The 26,554-nt window shown below is 38.0% G+C and overlaps 1 protein-coding gene across 3 annotated transcripts in view; it reads left to right on the forward strand.

Moving 5' to 3' along the window:
- The window catches only part of TINAG (tubulointerstitial nephritis antigen), a 63,876-nt gene that overhangs the window by 14,969 nt on the left and 22,353 nt on the right, over window positions 1–26,554 (forward strand). For all 3 annotated transcript variants that reach the window (XR_004313667.1, XM_032463310.1, XM_006182368.2), the window contains exons 5-9: window positions 10,278–10,401; window positions 14,725–14,875; window positions 15,982–16,162; window positions 17,670–17,715; window positions 21,062–21,185. Coding sequence is in view for 2 of the 3 variants with exons in the window: in XM_032463310.1 (XP_032319201.1) it covers window positions 10,278–10,401; window positions 14,725–14,875; window positions 15,982–16,162; window positions 17,670–17,715; window positions 21,062–21,185 (626 nt within the window). In the remaining variant the exon portion in view is untranslated. The remainder of the gene's footprint in view (window positions 1–10,277; window positions 10,402–14,724; window positions 14,876–15,981; window positions 16,163–17,669; window positions 17,716–21,061; window positions 21,186–26,554) is intronic.

Here is a 26,554-nt window from a genome sequence, read left to right on the forward strand (position 1 = left end):
ACTATCTAAACAGCAGAAAGCATGCCCAGTGTATGGGTCGTCGCTTTGCAACGAGCAGAGTAAACCCTGAACTGTGGAACTATGCTTATGATAAACGAGCTGTGTCCTGCGTTTATAGCAAGGGACACACAGTGGCTTTACCACTGCGGAAGCAGCCCTAAGCTAAAACCTCAAGTATGCAAGCAAGGTGTTGTCTCTGCTTTTTAGGGCAAGGAGACAGGAGTGCAGATGCATAGGCACCTGCTAGGAAAGTGGCTAGGAAACTTACTAATTAAGCGCATTTGTTCTTCTTAAAGGTCATAGAGTCTGTTACAATTTATTAACCCAATCTTGGGCTCCCACATAGTAGGTACTGTAATTATCCACATTTTAAAGACAAGGACATTGAGACAGAGAGACGTCAGGTCACACGAAGACTGAGAGGATTGAAAAACCACTACCCAATTATCTAAACTGCAGAGCCAGGATTTTTTTGATCTGCCCCACAAATGGTCCTTATGATGCAGGAAAACGGATGTGCAGCACGAGGAGGGCCGTGTCCCAGGTCTCGGTTGAGCCCCTAGGATATGCCCCGCCAGGTGTGGGTCCTTGGCTTCGCACAGGAAAGAATTCAAGTGCGAGCCACCGTTGAGTAACGGGAGATTTATTTAGAGAGATACATACTGCAAAGAGTGTAAGGCAAGAGAAAGGCAAGGAAAGAGGTGTGGGGGTTGGGTGCTCAGGTTAAAGTAAAAGTAGGTACCCACTCCATGCACAGAGTGTGGGCCATCTCCAAAGGGGGGAGAGAGGGCAAAGGGCCACTAGGCATGGTGTTGTCACTTTTTATGGGCTCAGTAGCTTCACATGCCTACAGGTTGGGTCAATCCAACTGCCCTGGGGGGGAGGGGCTGGGATTCCCAGGAACTGGGCCACCGCCCATTCTTTGGCCTTTTGCGGTTAGCCTTGGGGCTGTCATGGCACCTGCAGGCATGTTATTTGATCACGCTGTTACAATGAGCATATAATGAAGCTCAAGGTGTACTAGAGGTCAAACCTTTTAATCCTCAAGGCCAACCAGGAGGTGAATCTTCCACCTTTTTGGTGTTAAGTTGCTGTCCTTCCTTGAGTGGCTGTGCCCTGCCCCCTGTCCCTCCTGTCTCACTTAAAGTTCCAGTAGAATCACTTAGCTTTGGCCAATGCGGGTTCAGAACAGCAAAGAGCTGTTTAATCTTGGAACCAGACCCAACTTTATAAAATGATCAGCTTAGATCTATTTTTGGATCATTCCTGCAATTAGTAAGATCTACAATCTTTAGAGGGGTCATCCTGACTCACAGGTTTTTCTGACCTAACTATGCGATCAACTGGAAAAGAATTATTTATTTTTTTCTGGCTGCTTTCTTTTTCATTTTTGTCCTTATCTGGGGAAAAAAGAGGCAGAATTGTTTAAGGAAATAATAAATTCACCCCCTTTATGCAGATCACTCTTCCATTTGCTTTTGTTGAGGGTCTCACAGCCACATATTCATTTGAGTGTCTATGTACATTTTCTCCAACCTTCTTTCTAATTTGCTTTATTTTTCGCAATTTAGAATATTTTATATTTACCAAAAATGAGGTACATTTCTTCCCCAGGTTGCCACTCACCATCGCATAGAAAAAGGAAATGTAATTCTAAATTATTTATTGGCTCCTGGGGTTTGTTAGCATAAAAGTCACTATGGTGATATTTAAACGAAAAGAAACCTTAATGATTAGTTTGGGAGCATTTACTTTACCTAGTGCTATGAATTAATGAAATAAAGTGCCAAGCAATTCCAGAAAAGCAGTAAGGAGAATGTGGCTGACCTGTAAGCATCCTATTACCCACTTAGGATATAAGGCAGGGAAATTGCTTCCCATTTCTAAGGCACAGTAGATTGAGGACTGAAGTCCTATCAAAAAGTTTCTGAGTGTTGGAGTTGTCCTTCTCTCTGACAGAAGAAAATCAGGAATATAACAAGTACTTCTATGAAGAACAGAAAGTCAGCATGAACTGAGTTGAACTGAGCCATGGGTCAGTCTTCCCGAGTTCCCCAGAGAGCCCTACTCCTCTGGCTGGTCCTCTGGCTTCAATGCTTGGCTTGAATCACTATCCCCGTCATGTGTCTGCTGAGTGTGACTTCAAAGATTATCAATGGGTATTGTACAGAGGATTTCATGATCATCTATGGAAAATAGGAAAAATCTGCTTAATCTATAGGAATTAGTTCAATTCAAATGAATTTTTGTAGAGTGAGATTTGTAACAATGAGGAATAGAAATATATTACTGATAGTGGGAGATTAGAAAAAATGAGCTAAAGGATTTTGGGACTCTCTTTCTGGGTGGCAGTCCCAAGTGAGGGCAGACAATAAGAAACATTATACCAGCAGACTGGACAAGAGGAAGTGGAAAAAGGGAGAGAAAGCAAGCTGAGAGGGTCCTGCCCACACCATATGGCTCCTAGTTGTGTATGAAGGCTCACTTCACCCTCTTTAGAACCATGTCTAGTGTCGGGTCAGAAAATTCTGGTTGGTCAAACTTTGCCTAATTTTTTCCTGAAGGCTATTTCTTGAGATTATTCCCAGTAACATCCCCATTGGATGGCTCTGTTCCAACTTGTTCAGCACTAAAAATGTTAAGAACGATTAGATGAACCAGTGATGCTCCTTGGAACTTCTGTGTGTTGTCTGGACAAATTCACAGTGGGACTGATGGAGCTCTAGCCTTCGCAGGGTAGCTCTCCACAGGGACTTTCAACTCTGCCAGTCAAGCCTTTTGTCTCCTTACGGGGTTATGACATGGTTTAAACCATATTTCAATATTTCCTCAGCATTTGGTCCATGGACCACCAATCTCGCGAGATTTGGAATAAAGGTGTCTTATCTGTGGTCAAATGCACTTGTGAAATGGTGTATTACATCTGTCTTCCGAAGAGTCACACTCTACATTAGCATTCTGAAGACCCTGAGAACCCTTCCTCTACCTTTTTTTTCATCCAGTGTGTCCTAGATTCATGACGTCAGAGACCCTTTCCTTGTTTGTTTGTTTAAAATCATTGTTAATATTCTCCAGGATTTAGACTCCACAGAACACCCTTTAGGAAATGCTAACTTAAGCTAAACTATCGAAATAAAAGCACTGGAGAGGGCAGAATTATATTCAGGGCTAAAATCGAACTCTCTCAGTGTCTCAGAAAGAAAACAATTACTATGATTGTATGCAAAACTAGCGTGGACTGAGGTCCTTTTAAGCCAGCAGAAACATCCCAGGTGAGGTCTGTTAACAGGCACGTGTAGGCAGGGCATTTAGTTACACGACCCATTCATATCACGTGAGCTCTGTAGCCAATGTGCTTGGGTCTAGTCTGGCTGAAATGGTGACAGCAGTGTTACTCAAGCTCACAGGGTTGTAAGTCCATGAAGTGATGAATAAGAAGTGCTTAGGACACAGACTGCAGGAAAGCATTAAAGAAATGTTACTGTATAATATATAAAGTTCTTTCTCCCTTGGATTAACCTTGAGAGAACAGCAGGTTTCTGAAACAAATAAATTTTGTAAGAACTAAATCATCCAAGGCTTCATCATTTGGGGTATTTTATTTCATAAAGAAAGTTGTAGCTCTGGGTTTATTGGCCCCGATGGAGTTTATGTATTTCTGGTGACCCTGAAAGTTTATCTACTACGCTCCTAAATCAAATCAAATCAAATCATGTCAAATCATATCAAATCTAATCTAATCAAATCAACAACCTTGTACCTGATTGTCTTTCCAGGCATAATGTTCAGGTGCTTTTGAATTTGGGAGAGAACTTCAAGAAGCTTCACTGTTTTATATCCTATTATAAATATTACAAATATTTTGAAAAAAAACCACAGTATTTTCAAATAGAAATGGGAAAATTTAAGAGTTCTTTTCTTTACTTGGTTTAGTTTAAAAAAATGTATAAATAGTTTTGTTGATCATTCCCTGGGGAGAAAAATAGTTACTACAGATAAATATCACACCTTAGGTAGAGCTATTTGGAAACTACTAAAACACTAAGAAGGCTGGTATAACATTTAAAACCTGAAGCTTTACTATATTATATGGTATCAGATTGATGCTTGTAAAAATATTCCAAATTTTTTTGTCAACTGCAGTGTTTACTAGTACAACATTTTTTCCCAGTCACCCAATATAGATGATTTAGTGTGTCTACGTTGGCATTAGTAACAGAGAAAAAAATATCTTTTTTTCCATTGTTTGTTGGAAGTTAAAGTAAAATAATATTTTATGTGTTACATCATAACTTTTGAAACCACTGATAACTGAGGTGAGAGAGGAAAACTTAATCACGTGGAGATGTTATCAGGATGTAGAGAAGATACATTATTCGATTGACTAGATCTGTTTCTCCAGTTGTTAGTTATAATTGGAAGAGTTTGTTTTTTCCTTGCTGAAATATATTTTAGTGACAGTCTGAGGGGTGAGAATTACCTTTGGAAAAAAAAATCAACGTGACTATCACCAAGCTTCGTTTTTACCCTTCATAGGTTATTGAAAAAATTTTTAATTTAACTAGGAATAACCCTGCCTGAGCAAACGTCTACTTGATTTCAATAACCTTTATCACTTGTGTAAACAGAAGTCATTGTAGAAACCAAAACACTGATGAGAAAAGTAAAAAACACATTTCTATTGTTACGTTCTTTATATAATATTGAACAAAAATGACTATTCCTTCCCATAAAATTGAGGTTTATCTCCACACATATGAACATGATGCAGATGGTGTCAGGCTTGTGTAATAATTATGTGGGATACGGTAGGTCTCAGTGATGTTGCAGAAAAGTGGTACCACGGGGGCATGGTGGACTCTGTTTAAGTACAGAAGCATCTCATCTCAGAATCTCCTCCGCTCAATGGGTCAAGAGCTGGGGACGGAATCAGATGCCAGTGTTCTTGCTGTCCCTGAATTAAGGGTCTTCAAGTTCAAAAAGCATCAAAGCATCTGCTTATGTCTCTCCAGGAGCTCTCTTTTCTTTCTTTCCCTCCTTCTCAGAATGGGACCCCAAACTCTTCAGGAAACTGTAGAAACTATACACCTGGTCTCACTCCTTACGCAGCTGTACCTCTGGCAGAATGAATGTCTTATCTCTCAAATTGGTGTCTGACTTTTCAGTTTATTTTTCTATATTAGTCAAAGTCTGATGCACAGCACTGTGATGTAATTGAACGTGACTGGAACAACACCGTGGGGCTGAGTTGATCACAGCAGGACAAAGCTTCAAAAAGAAATGTGAAAATTATTTTTTCCCTTCTCTGTGAACAAATATTTGGGGCTGTTAAAAAGTAGATTCTTGAGGTGATTGAGGGTGTTGATGTAACAGGCACCTACTCCCTGGCCTCCCCAGATCAGTTTCTATCTAGTCCATGCTGTGGTTCTTCCCAAAGTGGGTTCTGTGAAACACTAGCCCTCTGATCTGCTTCATGAAAAAAAATGAAGTGAAATAAAAAGAAATAAGGCAAGGTACTTCGCATTGGGCCATGCACATTTAAAATCACAAACATTATTTTCATTTCTTAGAGTCTCTCGACACTTAGGTAGTTTATAAAAAAATATTGCAGCGAGGACAAAAATCTAATTTTTAAAGCCGGTACTTCTCAGAACTGTTTGACTAAGCAACTCCTCTTTGTATAATTATCTATTACAATTCCTCAGAACTTGTGTTCTAAGAAAGTCATCTTAGGAAATATCATAGTTCATCCATTTCCAGATGCACATTTTCTTCACTCTATTACACCTTTGAAATTGGGATGCTTCTTAAATTTGATGATGCCCTGGGCTCAATGAAACATGGTATTGCCTTACCACAGCATCTTTTTTTTTATTTGAAGTATAGTCAGTTTACAATGTTGTGTTAATTTCTGGTATACGGTGCAGTGATTCAGTTATACAAACATACATTCCTTTTCAGATTCTTTTTCATTATAGGCTATTACACGTTATAGGGTATTGAATATAATTCCCTGTGCTCTATAGTAGGACTTTGTTGTTTGTTTTATATATAGTAGTTAACATCTGCAAAGCTTGAACTCCCAATTTATCCCTCCATACCCTCTCTCTCTCCCCTCACCCTGTAACCATAAGTCTATTTTCTATGTCTGTGAGTCTGTTCCTATTTTGTAAATAAGTTTGTTTGTGTCTTTTTTTTTTTAGATTCCATATATAAATGATATCATACAGTATTTTTTCTTTCTCTGTCTGACTTATCTCACTTAGTATGACGATCTCCAGGTCCATCTATGCTGTTGCAAACTTACCATAGCATGTTTAAAGTCAGTTATGTCTGCTCTTTTAGCTATGATTGGGTTCATCTGAGACTGACAAAATCCCGAAATGATAGTGGCTTAAGTAACTTAGAAATTGATTTCTTACCAACAAATCTGGTGGTGGGTGAACCTCCACTGGAATTGCACTCCCTGGTATTGGGTACCCAGGCTTCTCCTTTCTTGTTCTGTCTTCCAGAGCCTTTATATCCACATCATGTAATGGTTCAAGAAGGCTGCTCCATGTCTCCATGTCCAGCTCTATCCAAATTTATTCCACTGGGAAAGGAAAAAAAAAAAGATAAATATAAAGGAATAAAAGTCAAGTGCTAGATGTCTCCCATGGGCCAGAATTTAGTTATGTGGCCACACCCGGGAGCCAAAAGAGGGTTCAGGAAATATAGTCATTTATCTGAGCTTGCATGAGCTGAGCTAAAATTGTTATTGTTATGAATAAAAGGAAAACCTATTCAAAGGGGGAGGACTGGATGACTTAATTCACTTAGTATGATAATCTCTGGTTCCATCCATGTTGCTGCGCATGGCATTGTTTCATTCTTTTCATGGCTGAGTAGTATTCCACATGTATAGCTCAATCACTATGTTGTACACCAGAAACTAACAATATTGCACATCAACTATGCTTCAATAAAAAAGTAGGGGTGGGAGCACTGGAGAACTAGTGCCACCTGCCATGGTGCAGTCATCAGATATTAATATTTACAAGAAGCTAGATCATTGGAAAAAACAGAAACTAGAGAAGTATCAAAGCATAACTTTTTCAGAGTTAAGGCATGAGGGCAAATATTGTTGAAAATGAAAAATTCATTTTGCCATTAGCAACCAAAAAATTGGTCCCTTCCTCTCCAACATCAAATAGCTTAGAAGAAATTTCTTGGTATTCACAGCACTGACTTTGGATTGTGAAGGTCAGAACAGAACAATGTTCTCTGTTGCCTTCTTTTGAGTCTCAGGTCATTCATTATCCAAATTTAAGTGGAGGTAAGTACAAGTAAGAGGGGAAGTGATTCACAGAGTGGATATTGTGTAGACATGGGCTTTTAGTAAGAATGTCTAGAATGTCCAAATATGATTAGTTTGTTCCCATGCTGCTCTGTGATTATGTTTCCATTATTGTTAGGGATTTTGATTCAATTAAATGCAAGAATCATTGTAAAAAAAATTCTCTAGTGTTCACTACTGCATTTATTTCTTAGATTTTTCACAGTGTCTTTAATCTCTCTAATATCTAAGTGGAAATATTAAAGCAGGAAACTGTTCAAATTTGACTAATGTTAATTTGGAAATTTAATTAGTTGATGATTGAAAATTTTCAACATTACAATGAAAATAATTTAAAATGTCTATACGTAATAGCGTAAATCTCTTAAAAATTAATTTGCTATCTCAGTTAAGCCACTGTCATTTTAGAGTTGCTGTCTCTGTCAGCTGATCCTTTTGATTTTTTGCTTTATTAAGCTAGCCTTTGACCAAGAAAAAAATCTTTTAGTGAAGCCAGACATCTGTTTCCAATTCCTAAATGCTGTTATTCTATGGTGTTTACTTATATTTATGAGCTCAGAGGGGAATGCAATAATTATGGAGTAATGAGATGTAAAATTTGCCCTGTGTTTATTATATCAGATTATCTGATATCATAAGGTAAATAACATGGCAAGGTAATATGTGCCTGTTGGGCTTCAAATCCTGTGAGCTTACTTTTAAGAAAAGCAATATTAAATAATTGGTAAAAATCTTGAAACATCTGACAGGTCAGCGTCATGAATTGCTCTGGCCTCGTGGCTTGGTAAATATGTTCTCAATGAATATGATAATTTTGCTTGCTGTTTCTCTATTGCCTTATTTTATTGGGGAGCATTATCCAGCCATATATTTTTAAACAATAAATCATAGAAAGCAAATGCATGCTGCTATTATAATTTAACTTAATGTGCCTGTAGGGGGAAAATGACTTTTTAAAGTGATGAACTCTTTCAGAGAGACATGTATCTCCTCATTCTTCTCAGACATTTGCTGAATACGTCCCACATGCAGAGTTCTCTGGTGGGTTTTGGAATGCAGAAGCCAAATTCTGAAGAGCTATTGAAATGGGTTTCAAGTCATAGTTATAGCTTTATTGCTTCCACAAAGCAGAAAGGAAATAGCCTAGCTCTGCTATGAAATTAGGATTAAAAAGCGATGCGTTAAAATAACAGCTGACACGCCACATATTTCTCTGGAACTTGAAGTAACCACATTATAAATTCCCCAGGCACACTGATAAGCCAGTGGTAATAAAGTTGGGAGGTATGAGGAATGTGTAAGTTGTGTGTATTTCTGTTCCGATTGGAAAGACTCTTTGGGAGAGTGAGTCTGTATCTCTGAAATCATCTACTCAGAGCAGTAAATTTATTCTGCTCCAACTCTAGGGTTCTGCAGTCTGGATAACTTGATGGCATAGGAATCTAAAATCACCTGAATTTCTGAGAGCAGCTCTTTGAGTTACCACGCGGGTCCTCTACCGTGATCTGCTTAATGGGTTAGCACTTACTTTCCATCAACTACACAGCAGTGTTTTTAGTAATAGAACTCAGGATTGAATAACTTTCTTAATCAGCCGATAACAGTTCTTTCAGTCAAAACTGAACTCCCTTTAAGATTCAAATTTATAAATATTTTGCATGAATATCTTTTCAAGCAGATATGTACATTCTCAGTTTTCCTTCAGCCTCTAAAGCTATTTTATACTTGTCAGAAGTAACTTTTTTTGGCAAGATTTTGAATCAATAGACTGCTTTGTTCAGTTACCAATCATAAAACTTTTAAATAGGTAAAAATTTAACTTTTATGGACATTTGACTTCTGTTGCAAAGTATCCGTGTTATTTCTGATAAAGTGGTGAAATGATCAATGGAGCCGAGGTGTTAAGTATCTAAAACCTGGGTCTGGTCTCAGGGATGCTTTTTATTTAATTGAGAGGCCTTAGTATGTCATTAAACTTTCAGAAGTTCGTTTCCTTGTTCATAAAGTATAGTGAATAATACTTGCCTTAATTATATCACATAGAGCTATTGAGAAGATAAAGATTGTGCATTAAAACACTCTGAATACTTTAACGCACTCTCGAAAATGATGTGCATGTATGTCAATGGATGTGTATGCATAAGTGATACAAATTAATTTTAAAACCTTGTTTGGTTGGAGTCCTGACTATTTATGGGAATGAAAGTTATCAGTTTTTAGAAAAATTTGAAAAAACAAAAAACCCCAGGGTATAGTATTTTAGATTTTCTTTGAGTTACCACGAACAGAGCAAGGTCCATGACATTGAATTTGCCTTCTTGGAAAGACAGCCTCTGAAACCGACTCTGTCAGGTTCTTAACATTGACTCTTAAGACACCGTGGCTTTGTATGTTTGGCGTTGCACACTTCCTGAAGTTCTTTTTATTCTTCAAGGATTTTATGTAGCTATCTGCCAATTCATCCCGAATTTGTTTCCCAATAGCTAGTTCAAAATTGGTGTTTCACAGGGCTCCAAGTCTGTTAATGCATAGTTGTCCCCAGTGCATCGTTTCAAAATGAATTTCATGTCAGAAGCACACACACTCTACAACATGGGAGGGACATAAAACTAAACATTGTTTATGAGGCCAGATTTAAATGACATCCTGTGGTCTTCCATGGGGGTGACCAAAACTCGGATTCACCGTGACAGAGTCATTGGCTGAAATGATCACCCCATGTGATAACCCAGGAAAATCATTCTGTGTGTTGTTCTTGTGACTTTGTACTAGGTCATGATTTCCCACATGGAATCGTCATTTCTGAACAGAGTGAAATAGATATCTTACATAAGTAATTCTTCTCAGGGATGCCATTCAGAAAACTTGAATCATTCTCTTATCGTGGTTATTGGCGTACACTGGAAAAACTCTGTTACATAAGCTTCTTTTTCTTCCTTAGGCTTCTTTACCCGCGACAACTGATCTTCCAGAGTTTTTTGTTGCTTCTTACAAATGGCCAGGATGGACCCACGGCCCGTTGGATCAGAAAAACTGTGCTGCATCTTGGGCGTTTTCTACTGCAAGTAATAAAGTCATTTTAATTTCTTCCTTGTAAATTCTCCCTTTGACTCTAGATCTTGGGACAGAAATTAAAAACGTTTTTAATTTAACACATTTAAATATTAACATGTGGGCACTTAAGATAAAGTCTTAGTCTAGCCCAAGAAAGCAGACTGAAGATTAGATAAAAATCTATTTTTCACTCTGAAAATTGGTCTTTATTTTTAGGGTCTAACTTTAAAGAGGGAGTAAATCAAAAGAGCAACAAAGAAAAGTTGCCAAAAATGTGTTTGTTCTTTGAGAGTTAAGGCCAGATACTAAAAGAGGCATAATGTTCGTCTTTAAGCTAATCCTAGCATGCGTGTGGACACAGACATATAATTCCTACCTTCTTTCCTCTTGATAAGATCTGCAAGAATATATTTAATTATTAAACTAATTTGATGTAAAGTAAGACTTCAGAACTAAATAATAATGGGTGAAATGCATGTCATCTCCTTTTGGATAAAGGCAATTCAATTGATCTTTCTTTTTTTTGTAATTTTATTTTATTGAGTTATAGTCAGTTTACAATGTTGTGTCAATTTCCAGGGTAGAGCACAATTTTTCAGTCATACGTGAACATACATATATTCATTGTCACATTGTTTTTCACCGTGAGCTACCACAAGATCTTGTATACATTTCCCTGTGCTACACAGTATAAACTTGTTTATCTATTCTATATATACCTGCCAGTATCTGCCAATTTTGAACTCCCAGTCTGTTGATCCTCTAATAAGAGTAGCTTCCAAATTCTTGCTGCTGTAAGGAATACATACCTCTGCTACAGAAACTTACATATAATTTCACAAGTCCAGTAAATGAATATACAGATTAAGCCCAAGATTTGGTCTCCGAAGAGTGTCAATTGTATTACAGTAATTAAAACTTACATGACATTGGCGATCTGCTCTCAAAGATCAGCTTCTTAAAACTGTGCTCTAGGCTTAGAAATAATTCCAAAGGAGTGCTCAGAAACAGGGTAAGTACTGAAAGCATCGTGAAATGAGTTCACAGGCTCTCTGAGAAGTCGGCCGAAGGGTGAGGGTGGCACTCCTTGGGACAGAGGAGCGTTCGTACTTTGTCTCATTGTCATCACTTCATAGTATCAGCTAGATTGTTCTAGAAAGGGTGCATTTGGCCAAGCTCACCGCTGGAGCATCTCTGTTAATTCTACATTAACTCCTCCAGTATAAACGTCCTATGGCACAGGGATCTCTTTGAGTCTCATTTTAGTTGGGTGGGGATTGTTGTTTTTTTTTTAATTGAGGTATAGTCAGTTTACAATGTATCAGTTCCTGGTGTCCAGCACAATGCTTCAGTCATACATGAACATACATATATTCATTTTCATATTCTTTTTCACCGTGAGCTGCTACAAGATACTGAATATAGTTCCCTGTGCTATATAGTATAAACTTGTTTATCTATTTTATATGTATTAGTCAGTATCCCACAAATCTTGAACTCCTAGTTTATCCTTTCCCACGCCCTTCCCCCCTGGTCACCGTAAATTAGCTTTCTATGTCTGTGAGTTTGTTTCTGTTTTGTAAATAAGTTCTTTTTTTATTTTTTTTTATGATTCCACATATGAGCGATCTCATATGGTATTTTTCTTTCTCTTTCTGGCTTACTTCACTTAGAATGACATTCTCCAGGGCCATCCATGGTGCTGCAAATGGTATGGGTAGGGACAGATTTAATCAGATAAGTCACTTGTCATACTATGTTCATGTGGTTAGTGCATTATACCTCCTAGGTGAGATATAAGAATTTTACTTTAAATTTAAGAGATCAGTATTTTTTTTAATTGAAGTATAGTCAGTTTACAATGTTGTGTCAGTTTCTGCTGCACAGCATCATGTTTCAGTCAGACAGGAACATACACATGAGACCAGCAATTCTGAAGACGTCTTAGGGAAGACATTGGTAGTGAAATACGGAGAATAACTTACTAGGCTGATTTGGACTGTTACTTTGGGGTCCCCAGGCCACAGCCCCATAAATGACCTCAGCACAGGTGTAAGTCTGGATTTGTCCCCCTACCTGATGGAGGACAGTTTTGTATCCTGTGTGTGTATTCACTGTGGCAAATCAGGCTGATGCTACTTTTTTTTTGTTTGTTTTTTGAGTATATTCAGTAAAGAAAGGCATATCTAGTTTCTCTTAAGGATCTAGAAAATCAGGTCAGGACATAGTAGTTAAAATCAGAAGAGATATCTCTCAAAGAAGCTAAAAACTGTAAAGTGGAATAAAGAAGACACTTAAAAAATATACACATGTAGAAAGATAATTATGCAGCCAAATAAAATCCAAGCAATGCAGAAGCTAAGACGTGAAGGAGTTTGAAGCGGTGGCAGCGATCTACCCTGCAGGGCAAACTTGAGGACAGAATAAAATAAGAGCGCTTGTCTCAGAGGTAAAGCCCGAAGGAAGTTTTCAGAAAGAGAGTGGAAAGCAATTTGCTGAACTGAGTCATCCTTAAATCTTCTGACCTTTTCTAAGTATTTCAAGTGAACGTGGATTAAACCTTTACCGAGATTCAGATATGTCTGTATGAGCAACACAGTGCATCTCACTAGAATTAAAAACGCTTATTATTCTTTCTTTGAAATCTACAGATTCATGGGGCCGAAAGGGATGTTAGAGGTCACCTTTATCAAGCCTATGGTTTTGTAACAGAGGCACCAATAGGGGAAGTGACCTGCCCAAAGCGAAAGCTGAGATGTCTCAGCCGTGATCTCGGAAGCCAGGCTTCTGACTCCTTTCAGCATAGTTTCTTCTCCATTGTAGAAGTCTTTTCTGAACCAAAGAATTGCTACACTAACATTTAAAATATATATATACTTGATTCTGAACCCTGTACTGAAAGTCACAGCATCAAAGGATTTCCATTTTCTCTTATGAAAGAGGAGATTATTTTCTGGAGAATAGGAGAGATGGTGGTGTCATGGCATTTGCACCTGTGAAATATATTCCCTCGCTGGGAACTGGGAAGGAAGTACGAGGTTATAGATTCAGCACAGACTGAGCGTCTAAGATGCGCCAGCAATTATACGTCTGCTGTAGTGACATAAAAGCCATGTATATGCAGAAATACATATGTAAGGGAATTATTTTAAAACGAATTATGTGAGAGTAATTCTAAACTCGCACCTTGAGGGGTTCCAGTACACAGATAATTTTGATGAGCAAAAATGATAACTTCTGAGAACATTGGACAGAGAGGAGAAAGGTTATGACTCTGTTGCCTTTAATTAAAAGGGAAAGGTTAAACACCAAGGGCAAGACTATACCAGGAATCCAACAACAAAAATATCTGTACCAAAATGTCATCCACCCCAATTTTCTCATGATTTCAACACACATACTAGTTTATCATGATGCCGTGATCAAAATGCTAACACATACAGTTTTCTGCTACTGGTTGATTAGTTTCCCTCGCCGATTATTCTGTTCTATTTTGAGGTCAGGATTACGACTCTTCTGGGTTTTGTTCATGTTGCAATTTCTATGGCTCCGTACAGTGCCTGTCGCCTGGTAGGAGCTCAACAAATATGTGTTGGGGAGAGGAACAAACTCATTAACAACAACCAGGCTAGGGGATTATTTAAACGAATGGAAGGTTCAATCATAAAAGATACATATAAGAAATACAAGGTGCATTCCACATCTGCTAAGGTGAAATTGGGATCATAATGTCCAAGAAAATTATAAGCCTAAAAGTGTGCTGGGTAGCTTTTTGATATTTTATAATATAGGTTCGTATTAGTCTCAGTTAATTTAGAACCCAAAGACTCAGTTTATTCCAATGTATCAGATTAACATGGATGAATTTCCAATGACTATTTCTGTGATCAGTCTTTCTCATTTCCTCTGTTTAGTTACATTCATTTCAAATATATATATATATATATATATTTAGCCATGACTCTAAGTGTTACTGTTCTAGGTATAGGAGATACAAATGTAACTAAGATATGGCCTTTATCCTCAAGGTCACTTGAAAAATTTCTTAACAAAGAATTTGGAAGTACACAGAACACGAAAGGAACAAGGAACTAGAAAAGTCTTTGAGGTTGGTAAGACAATGAAGCAGTGCCACAACTGGACGAAAATTATGCCTGAAATTAGGGCACCGTTGAACTTGCTGGAATACATAGATATATTCATGGCATCTGGCCTCAGTTTTAAACTACACAAAGTTTTGAAGAATAGCTGAGGATTCAAACAAAAAACGCTGTGGAAATGATTCGAAATACCACATGCCACTTGAATATTAATCAACGTTCTATTTCAAACAGGCGTGGCAGCGGACCGAATAGCGATTCAGTCCAAAGGTCAATACACAGCCAACTTGTCCCCTCAGAACCTGATCTCTTGCTGTGCCAAGAAGCGACACGGATGCAGCAGTGGAGGCATCGACCGAGCTTGGTGGTACCTGAGAAAACGTGGGTAAATAGCTGCCCACAACGTGTCTCTAGGTTTCTTAGGGTTAGAATAAGGACCTGCCTGGGGTTAGAACGAGGACCCTCTGACTCTGTTGAACACTGTCGAATGTTCTGGAAGCAGTCCTACCGGATACTTCCGTGGCCACCTCAACACTGACTGTCCGTAAAATCACTTCCATTGTTTCATTTTCCTTACCATCTGCTTTGAGAGTCAACGAATTATGTTAGATTTGGATCCAAATAAGTTGTACTTTTCCAGCTTCAATTTCAAAATCCAAACTTATTTTCTTTATTGCTTGTATAATGTATAATACATTTGTATAATGTATAAGAATGGTCTAACCTGATAACTTTCTGCCTTATTAACGTTAATATTATATTAGTATATACAGTTTCTCCCAAAATATCATGAACTACAAGCACATAATAATTGAAGTCTTATAAAAAATGTATCTATAATTAAATAAATGTGTAAAAAATACACTTTAAAGAGCCATTTCTTTTCTTTTTTCTATTTTTGTGTGTGGGGGAAGTAATTAGGTTGTATTATTTATTTATTTATTTATTTATTTATTTATTTGTTTGTTTGTTTGTTTGTTTGTTTTAATGGAGGTGCTGGGGATTGAACCCAGGACCTTGTGCTTGCTAAACATGCACTCTACCACTGAGCTACCCACCCCACGTGAAAAATACTCTTTACTTCTGAAACTTGCATGATTATCAGAAGACCCCCATCTGAGTCTGATACAGTTCATTCTCTTTCACACTCCTCTGCCTTATAATTACAGATGTAGAATTAAGGAGTCCTTCTCCTGTTCAATTAACCACAGATTTTATTGACAGTCACTTTTCACCTTCAGGAAATTCTATACAGTAGATAGAATTGTTTATTAAAATGGATTTAAGCAAGATTTTAAAATTATCATGAAAAAATGGGAATGGAACAGGGAAGAGTGCAATGTCATTGAATGGCTGTGTTCAATGTCATTGATCTTAATGTGTAAATAGTCAGAATAATTTATGAACTTTTAGTTCAGCAAATTGCACCTAGATAGGTGATTATGGCATTTTTCTAAGTATTACTTTGACTTCTTCGATTGTTCCTCATAGACTGGTGTCCCACGCATGCTATCCACTCTTCAAGGACCAAAATGCTACCAATAACGGCTGCGCCATGGCAAGTAGGTCTGATGGGCGGGGCAAACGGCATGCCACAAAGCCATGTCCCAACAGCATCGAGAAATCCAACAGGATCTACCAGTGCTCTCCTCCCTACAGAGTCTCTTCCGAAGTAAGTCCAAATTGCAAGAATCCACGAGGGTTAACTTTCTAAGAGATGTATGGCTCTGCTGTTACTAGAACTATTTAAAACCTATAATATTCTAAAATAATGCTAAGCTTCTGAGTATAATTTTTGATATTCTTAAAGTGTCTATTAGAGACTTCCAGTTTGGGTATGACTTCTGCTCTTTGTAATATTGGCAGTACAAATGATTGCCTTAAATATAAAAATGCCCAGGGAAATAGAATTTTATAATTACATTTTATTATTAACATATATTTATTTATATATATATATGACAAATACAAGCTAAATCAAACCTTTTGCGCTGACCTTTTTGTGGCGGTAGCTTATTTTCTCAATTCTTTGGGGCTAACTAACTGCACAAAATAATTAAAGTGGGCGAAGTCCTAATAGGAAAAAGATCCCCTTGGATTCGAGTTTGTCATGCTGAAAGCCTGGGAAAATTTTACTCCATCATATCAGTGTTACGCAGACATTCTCACTTGCAGAATGTCTAAACCTTCGGTGGCTTCCAGTTACCGGTAGAATGAAGTTCAGGATTCTTACCATGACGTAGAGACCTTCTGTGGTTTGGTTCTGGCCTCCTGCTTTCACAGACTCATTGGGACCAGCTTCCACCTGTAATACTCCTGAGAAAGCAGGACTGTGTCTGCTCCCTACATGTGCCATGTCCTTCATGCTTCTCCACTTAGCCAGGTCATGTCTCCTCTGACCCAAATGGTTACCTCACCTGGTTCCAGATGGTAAGATCCCACACACGTGCCGAGACCCAGGTCAGAGCTTCATCTTCTACGAGAATTTTTCTTGACTCCTAGGGAGACTCATTGTCCCCGTCTCCATGGTGCTGCATGCTTGTCTGTACAATAGAACTTACCCTATCTTAATGCAATTAACTGTGTTACTGTCTGTCTACTCCACCAGAAGGTAAATATCTTGAAGGCCAAGTGCAGGGACAATAGTTGTTTCTATCCTAATTTCCAGCATGCACTCTGATCAATCAAGGGATGAATGAGTGAATGAATGAATGACCTGCCCTTCCTAAGGACTTTCCTAAGGACTGCTTTACCCAGTGGGTGACCACGTAGAAATATCTGCGTGCTACTCTGAGGGACCTCGCTACACAGTCACCTGGGATCACTCTTGTGATTCAAAGAATGGAGATGACACTAATTTCCATTGATAAAACAGAGTTTTAATTTTTTTTCCTGTGTGACCATAAAAAGTCATGATACTTTCCCTTCGTCCCCAAATTATTGTCCGTGGGGAGAGTCAATGAAACACGTGGGTGTGTTTTGTCTTCAGCAACTTCCTCAAGGTGGTATTTCACATGTGAGTATTTGAAAGCCCAATTGAGAGCGAACTGCTCACGGCCAAGGCACGCTAGATTGCGTAATTCCTAAACGGATGGGCAACACCTACCAGCATATTCCAAACAATAGGTTTTGTGGGCTCTGACCACATTAATGGTGCTGATGGATGTTTTCCCTTCCAGGAAACTGAGATAATGAAAGAAATCATACAGAATGGACCGGTTCAAGGTAAGCTTGGAGGAAATATGATTGTGTCTTGTTTATTCCTTTCATGAACAACATTACATTTCAGCGCATGTAAAAGGAGCACAATAAATGAAAGGAAATGTTTACTTTTAGAATATTCGTAGGGATTCAATCGTTCTAAGACTAATGTAATTATAGGCGATATGCTCCCCTGATAGCTTCATTAGCTGCCATTTTATTTGAAGGAGATAAACTCATTCACAAACTGATTTCTTCAATAAATTTTGATGATAACATCTGATGCAATTTTGCTAAACTCTATCCAAAGGGATCATGGACCAAACAGACATTCAGACATGAAATGCTAACTGATGAAGCTTGTTTAACTGTTTGGTTATATTTCAGAATCACATATAGTGTTGGATATTTTCTCATTTCAGTTTAAATGGATTAGGTAATGGACTGGAAAAAAAAAAAATCAAGGTTTAGCCCTAAAAACAAAGTAGACACTTTTCTTTTTCTATAAGCCCCCAATAAATCAAGTAAGCCAGTGTGATTTTTATTTTTATAAAATGCTTTCCATTTTGATCAGTTTTGTAGATATGTTATGGATAGTATTAACAGTAAATAAGGAAATAATGTATGGACTTTGCATTGATTTGATATTAAGATATTATCTCTGTTACATAGTTCCTCTGCTTACCTACTGGATTTTATTTTACACCAAGGGCATGAATAAAGATACATTCACAGTGTATATTCTCTGTACTAAACATTGTCTTGAAATGCTTGGAAGAACAAATCCAGTGAGGGCTAAAATAGAAATTCAGGGTGTAGACACTAAAAGGACTGAAATATATTATCAATGCAGTGGAATTGATCAATCAAATAATTAGATTAAATAAACCAAAATAAAAACTAAAATAGTTGATATATACTAAGGAACTATTGGCCAATATATATTTGTGTTTTTCTGAATGCTGGCCTAATTAGTATTGGCTCAACATATAGCAAGAAGCACAGATTTTTTCATCATGTTGGAAGGATTTTTATTGCTCTTTATCATCACTTAATATTTATTGAGAAACGAAAGCTTACTCTAAACATGTCCTGAATTTAACTGTTAAAATCCTGGGATCTTACTCAAAACCTGAAACAAATAAAGAGAAAATATTTCTCTCCTTCCAGTTGTGTAATTTCTGAAGGCTGATAAAAGAGTGGGGGAGATTCATGCATAATTTAAGTATATGCTTCATTAAGTGGGATTTGTGTGACAAATTCGAAGGAGCACAGGCGTTTGAGGTCAAGGCTGAATTTAAAATTCCATTTTTGACATTTGCTGCTGAAATGACTTTGGTCCAGTTATTTAAACCTCTCTGAATCTTCAAATCATTGTATTACGGTTTCAAGTTTCTCTTTCTCTCTCTCTCTCATTCTTTTCATCAGTCAAAAGAAATCTGGATCATAATTATTTAAAATTGAGAACATCTTAGATTTTTCTTATGGTCAAATATGTAAGTTTTCATGAATTTTACATAATGAATCAAATAGAGATATAATTTGAAACTAATAAAGTTGAAATTCCAATTATTCAACATCCATGTAACAAATGCTTGTTGAGAACCTTCCTCCCGCCAGCCTGAGCCAGGAGCACGAAACAGAGCTCACCATCCTACCCTCCTACGTGCGATGATTATGTGAAATAAGTTTGCTGAAGTTTTCCCAAAAGTTAAAGTTGCACTGCGGTAGCTTAAGTAGTTACCTGTTGATGGGTTCACCAATTCTGTCTTGGCATCAGGACCCGAAGGAAGGTCACCTTCAAGTTAATTGTGATGGCATCTCACCTACGTTTCTTTAGTTGGCAGTGTTTTTCCACATTGAAGAGAGTATTTTATTTGTGGTGCTTAGAGAGAGTTGAAAGGAGCTGAAAGGGTCAGTGGTTCCACAGAAAAGACAGCCACTGGCAGCATCCTCAGACTTTTAGAGACTCTGGTTGCCTCGTCTTGTTGTAGATGCAATGTAGTTTATCTGCACGTTGTTGCCTGGGTTAGCAAATAGCGTTTCCCCCTTTTCAGTACAAAAGCATGTGAAAGGCAATAGAATGCTGAATGAAGAGCACTGTGTGCCTTCTAAAACCTATAGAATTAAAAATAGGTTTAGGTGCTGGAAACAGAACAAAAGCAAAGATCTGCAGAGAGTACAGTTAAATAAATTCCTTAAATCCTATAGGAATGTGCTTTCAAGTAAATAAAGAAGATTTAACCTCTGTTGAGAATATTTGGACAGCCTCAGAAAAGGCATGGAACATTAAAAAATAAAGTAAAAGGTGGGATACTGAAAAGCTGTATTTGACTTTGGGGACAAAGGTTCACTTTAGGATCTATCAAATGCTAGTGACCTTAGTTTGTATTTTATTTAAAATGCACATCAGGTAAGGCAAGCATTGGGCACTGTTATCAAGGTCTACTTCACTAGCCCCAACTGAAAATATGTTCAATTCATGTCTCGTGGAGGAGAAGTTTAAAGTCTTTGCCCTGAATTGCCCAAGTCCTTCAACAAAGCATCACACAATACAGAAAAGAAATGATCACAGCGAGAGAACGAAGGGGCACTTTATAAAGTATAAGCTCTGATTTTCTAAAGAATGCACTCTTGGCTTAGCTCTCCAGAGCTCAGGGGATGCAGTCTTGCCAGAGCCTTCTTTTGCCAAGGGTTTGCTTTTTGTTCAAACCCACCAAGGGAGGTTTTGTATTTACATCTAAGGATTAAGGACAATTACTCTGAGTGCTGTTTGCTAGGTTTGTCCTTTGCTGCTAGCTTAATTGGAGTTTTAAGAGGCTTGTGGAGAAGTCCAAGGTTAATGGAAAAAGAGCGAACCCTAGCCAGTGTATGGGCTTCCTGAAAGGGCCCAATTCTGTCAATTAAGAACAGATACAAACTACTGTATATAAAAGAGATAAACAATAAGGACCGATGGTACAGCATAGGAAACTACATTCAATATCTTGTAATAACGTACAATGGAAAAGAACATGAAAACAAATATGTATATATACACACACATATATATGACTGAATCACTATGCTGCACACCAGAAATTAACACATTGTAATCAATTACACTTCAATAAAAAACAAGAATAGATAGTGTTCTAAATGTACATAACGTATTTAAGTAATATTCTAAATAGCAAAAACTTGTCTTCACAAAAGAATAAGAAAATATTGCAGCCAATTAAATAGGAAAGAAGTTAGGCTGAATTCCAAAATTCCTTCTTAGAGTCTACCCCTGGCGATTTACTGATTGACTGTTCTGTGAGACTTTTTGGAGGTTTTTAAACAAGATGGTTTAAAATCTGTGCCATTTATCCTGTTGGTTTTATTTTAGCCATAATGCAAGTCCATGAAGATTTCTTCAATTATAAGACAGGGATATATAGACATGTTACCAGCCCAAGTGGAGAGTCAGAAAAATATCAAAAGCTTCGGACACATGCAGTCAAACTCACTGGGTAAGGCAATTTCTTAAAAATCTTCACTTAATGCTTTTGGAAAATAGAACTGAAAATAGAGTATGTAATGCATTTAGGTGCCTGAATTCCTCTTGGTATGAGAGATTCTGATACAAATTAAAAATGATCAAAGCCTTGACACTCTTCAGTCATTATTTTAAAGTCCTATGAAAAAGTAACTCAATATTCTGGGAAAAGTAACCAAATCCTATCTCTCATGTGCTTGGGAATCCATCCTAAAAATCTGCTCTAAGGGCAAGGAAAATAGATTATTGGAATAAATTCTACACATGGAATAATCAAGGAAAGGGTACAAACCCCAAAGTATATTAGGATTTGGGGATAAGGTTTGGATGGGATTTAGAATGGCAGAGATTAAGCAGGGAGAAAGGGTAGGGTCACCTTTCATTCAATGTAAAATTGTGTTTTTTTAAATATGTGAGAATTTTGGAAATTCTATTTATTAAGTTTTTAAGTAAAATATATTCAGCTCTACAAGGGCAAGAAACAGGTTCAAAATTCGGTTGCATTTCAAGAGGAAGTCATCTCACAAACAGACCCTACTCAGAGAGTGTGGTCACCCTAAATCACTTTCCCCAGCGCCTCCTCGATCTCATTCCGACTCTGCCCTGTCTTCACGCTCTTTCTCCTAATGTCTCATTCCCCTTCAGATGAAATATTTCCTGTCCTTCTGGTGATTCTCTCAAAACCTTTCCCTTTTATCTTGAATCACCGGTACTTCCACTTGGTGCTCTCACCTTGTGTTATATTTCACCAAAGAGATGAAAGCAATCAGAAAAACGGCTCCCAGTATCATACATGCTCCCTGTCGGTTCCCACTCCTCCCTGTCCTCCCACTTCTCACATAGAGGGATCTCCCCTGCTCTAATTTATACCCCTCTTGCCATTTTATAGACCTCAGACCCTCTCCGTGTTCAAGAATATGCAGAGGCAATATTCCCGTTTTCTTCTCTGTAACCGATTTTATTTTTACCACCACACAAGCATGCCATTATTTCTTAGACATTTTGGAAAACAAAGAAAAACAAAAACAAAAACCTTTCCTCTTGTCTTCACTTCCTCTACACTCCATGTATGTTCTTTCCATCCAGTGAATTTCTAGCAAGATCTGTCTGTATTCACGTTCTTCAATTCCTCTCTGCTCATTTAAAACAAAAACCTTTTCAATGACTTTTTTCCTTCCTCCTCTTTTCAACAGCATCTATTTCAAGGTTACCAATGACTTTTATATTTTCTGTCCATCTGTCAGCATCCAGACCTGCCCAACCCCTCCTCCTGCATTTTCTTTCCTGCCATGACTTTTCAAGACTCTTTGCTCTTCTTTTTCCTTTGTTTGTTCTTCTACACACCTTAGTGTGGGAGTGTCCCAGACTCAGCTCTTAGTCCTTTCTCCCTTCTATGCTCACTCATTTTCTGCTCAACTCATCAGTCTCTGAGCTCATCCTGGCTTTGGGTACCATCAAACCCCTGACACCAGCTAAATTTGTATCTGCAGCCCAGATCTGCTCCAGACCTCCAGACTTGTACTTCACATGGCCTCCTTCACACCTCCACCTGGGTACCTCCTGGGTGGCTTACATTCAGCACTTTCCAAACTGAACTCCCCGTCTCTCCCCTCATACTTGCTGAACAGTATCAATCTTCTCCTTCTTAGATGATGACAGTGCCATCCTTCCGTATGCTCTGACTACAAACCTTGGAATCATCCTCTGTTCCTCTCCTTGCAACTCACTTTCAAGATGTCAGAAACTCCGTTGGCTCTCCCAACTTATATCCAGAATCCAACCACCTTTCACCATCTAAACTATCAACATCCTTGCCTGAACCACCATTACCCATTGTTTTGTACGTGGATTCATGGAGTAGCTTTTAACAGTTCCTCTCACATTTAAGTTTGTCCTGAAAAGTCTATTCTCAACAGAGAAGGCAGGGTGTTCCTTTAGTCAGATCTTGTCGCTTCTTTGCTCCAAACCCTACAGTGCTTTCCATCTCCCTCAGGGTAAAAGCCAAGATCCATACAGTGGCCTGCAAAGGCCAGCATGCTCTGAGGACTCCCCCGTCTGCCTGCCTACACCCCCATCAACTTTCTGATCTCAGTTACTTTTCATCTGTACCCTCTTTATGGCCCTTTATGTCTCAGGAACCCACACACCAGAGCCCCTCCCTCTGCCTTCCCTGCTCCTTTATCCGACACCTGGTTCCTTGTTCTTGTGCCTCCATGTAGTCTTTGCTCAGATCTCATCTTCTCAATGAGGCATCCCTGACTGTCCTGCTTAATATTGCTGCCTGCCCTCTGCTTCAGCTCCTCTGACCCCCTCGCCTGATGTATTTAAATTTTTTCATAACAATGATCGCTTTCTAACACACTCATTTAATTAGCTTTTTCTGTTGCGTGTGTATTGTCTGCCTCCGCTACTAGAATGAAGCTGCCTGAGAGCTAGTGTCTGTCTTATTCACTAATGTAGCCAAACCTCCAGATATGATGCTGGTCTGTAATACACTTCATGCTTTTTCTATCTGAAACATGAACGTGTTTTAGCTTATTCTACACCAGTTCTTGTCTGACATCCATTTTTCCATGAGGCAACTCTGTTGAAAAATAGAGTGAGAGAAGTTGGAGGGGAAAGCTGGGGCCTCCTCAGCTTTGACTGGTTTCTAATTCTCGCACCTGTGCCCATCACATCAACTCTGCCCCTAGTTCAGAGCCCAGAGTTTGGTGGGATTCACAGTAAATCCCCTCCAGGTGCTAATCTTTGCCTTTTCTTTTGCATCACATTCTCCATCTTTCAACCATTGCCCTTGGTGGGTTGGCCAGGACTTCTGCAGCTCAATGGGCCTCCAGTGTGATTTCTTCTTCAGCTGACCTCCTGGGATGGCAGGGTGGGATGGGAAGGGACTGCCCCTCTGATCGCCTTGCCCTGCTCATGGCTCTTGTTGGAAAGTGCATGAGGGGGTGTTTCCGGATCGTCTTACGTGCTTTTAAGGGGAAAATTTTTCCATTCAAGTCTGGAGAGGAAGGAGGAGGGCTGTGGTGAGCCTTGTTTCTCAGCGTCTATTTTTGCTTTGATACTGAACAAAATGTGTTTTTTTCTGTTATTCCTCAAAGTTGTGTTTTGGGGATTATGGCTGTATGCCTGGTTTACTAAAGAAGAAAAGAAAGAGGTCTTGATTTTTAAAACTTGTTTTATTTTGTTTTTCCACTCTTAATTGTTTAGTGACTTCTCAGGAAAGCAGATGGAATAAAAATGCCTCATACAGTCACTGTCACTGGAAACTCAGCTCCACTTGAGTTCTGTTTCCCTTCAGTTTGAAAATCTTATTGCTTCTAAATCTCTCCTTCGTCTGTATGTTTCATTATCAATTTTTGTTTTCTCTAATAACATCCATGATTTGGAAAAATTCTTCCCACACCCTTGGTGATTGAAATAGTTTTTCCTGTCATTCAGAGATAGGAAATGTTACCATCCTGGAAATGGCAATGTTAATGTGGAGCCTTCCTTGGTTTATCAGAACTGTTCCTTTATCATCGCTGCCACGTATTTAGCCATGCTGGTCATGTTTTCTTCGCTCTGCTCCTACATTTGCTCATGCTGCGTTTGAGCAAGCTATGAATGTGTTTACATCTCATCACTCTGCAGTGTGTATATTTTCCTTGATCAGTGTGTCAGTTGCATGAATACGTTCACTTTTATAAACTCTAGAAACTTGAGGCATTTATAAATTTGCCTCACATGTGTGACAACTAACAAGGCTAATTCTGCTAGTAGGCAAATAACTTTTGGAGAATTTGTTTATTTTTCAGAAATATTTTAGGTCCCTGGGCATTGTTCAATAATCCAGAGCAGTAGATTTTAATTCATTTCTCCATTAGTAATTCCTGATTTGGTAATTACTGTATTTAGAAAATTAATGCATTGGTGAATTAGAGAGTAATCAAATAACCCAAGTGACTTAGTGTTCCTTATCGAAGAGCTTAATATGCTTCTAAGAAGTACCTTACGAATTCATCGCAACAAATTCTGTTTGCTGTCCATTCCGTAGGAGACAGAGCTATTAGATTTAGCTTACTTGAACAAATGAATTTAAACTTCTGGCAAATGCCCATCACTGGAGAATACAAGGAGATTTAATATATACTCCTGCTCTTAAGGAGTTCAGGAATAAGGTAGAGACATTCACAACCGATTCTAGGGTAAAATGATAAAAGCTATACATTTCCACATATATAAAGCACAAAAGAGTGGTAGGTAGATAAACACTTGTAATGCCTTTCTTGGCTCCTCATAATTTGATTTCACTCCTCTCTCTTCTCTTTCCAAAACCTCTGTCTATCACCTGATGGATACTATCATTATAAAAGCATTTAATTCAATTAAAAATGCCATATATTTTGAAATATGGCATTATTTTATTTAACAACAGTAAGGATAAAATATTACCAATTAAACTAAGAAACTCTATTGATTGTCAGATGGATTTCAATCTTAGAGATGTTAAAATGTGAGGGGGAAAAGTGTGTCATAATGAAAAAATATATATGGTATTTAAGATTTTCATCCTGGCCAGTATTTTTTATGCTCTGGTCCTGCTCTACATCTTCATATGTATTAAAGTTCATTCTGTGTCCCTGGCCACCAAAGTTCTGAGCTTTCTTTAAACCCTGTCGGAAGTTTATAAAATAGTGCATTTATGTCATTTATTTTTGCATATGATTCTCAGGAATCACCACTATAACTTAAATGAAAAAAAAAAAAAAAACCAGTTAGCTATTTTAGAAAATTAAGGGCAATAATTGGGGTAAAACCATTGTCAACTGTGCTTGTGGGACAGAATTTTATTGAGGATCTAGTCTATATGTTACAAAAGAGAAAAACAAAATCATTTTAGGATATAATGTTGCTATCGTTCAATAACGTTTTACATGAGAGTTTATTCAACAAACGTTTATTGAGTGCCTGGATGTTTCAGATGTTGTTTTAGATGCCAGGGATGTATCAGTAAACAAAATAGACATAGATTCTGGTCCTCATGAAATTTATATTCTACTGATGGATGTATAGCTGTTAGGCAAATACAATTGCATCTTATGAAAGGCCAGAGTTTTGGTGTTAAACTTTGTGTGTGTATCTGGGGTCAACAATATAAACATTTTTACTTATAAATATTGAACAGAGACTCAGGGAGAAGACAAGCAGTTGTGAAATAGAGGCCAAGAGAAAGTAAACATTAAATAGTCCAAGAAGGAGAGATGAACGAATAGCAAAGATGTTTTCAGGTAGATTGTGAATGATGATTGCAGTTTTCAAATTAAATGGAGCACCCCAAAATACATGAAAGATGTTGTAAAG

The sequence above is a fragment of the Camelus ferus genome, chromosome 20, assembly GCF_009834535.1.
Source record: "Camelus ferus isolate YT-003-E chromosome 20, BCGSAC_Cfer_1.0, whole genome shotgun sequence".
NCBI lineage: Eukaryota > Metazoa > Chordata > Mammalia > Artiodactyla > Camelidae > Camelus > Camelus ferus.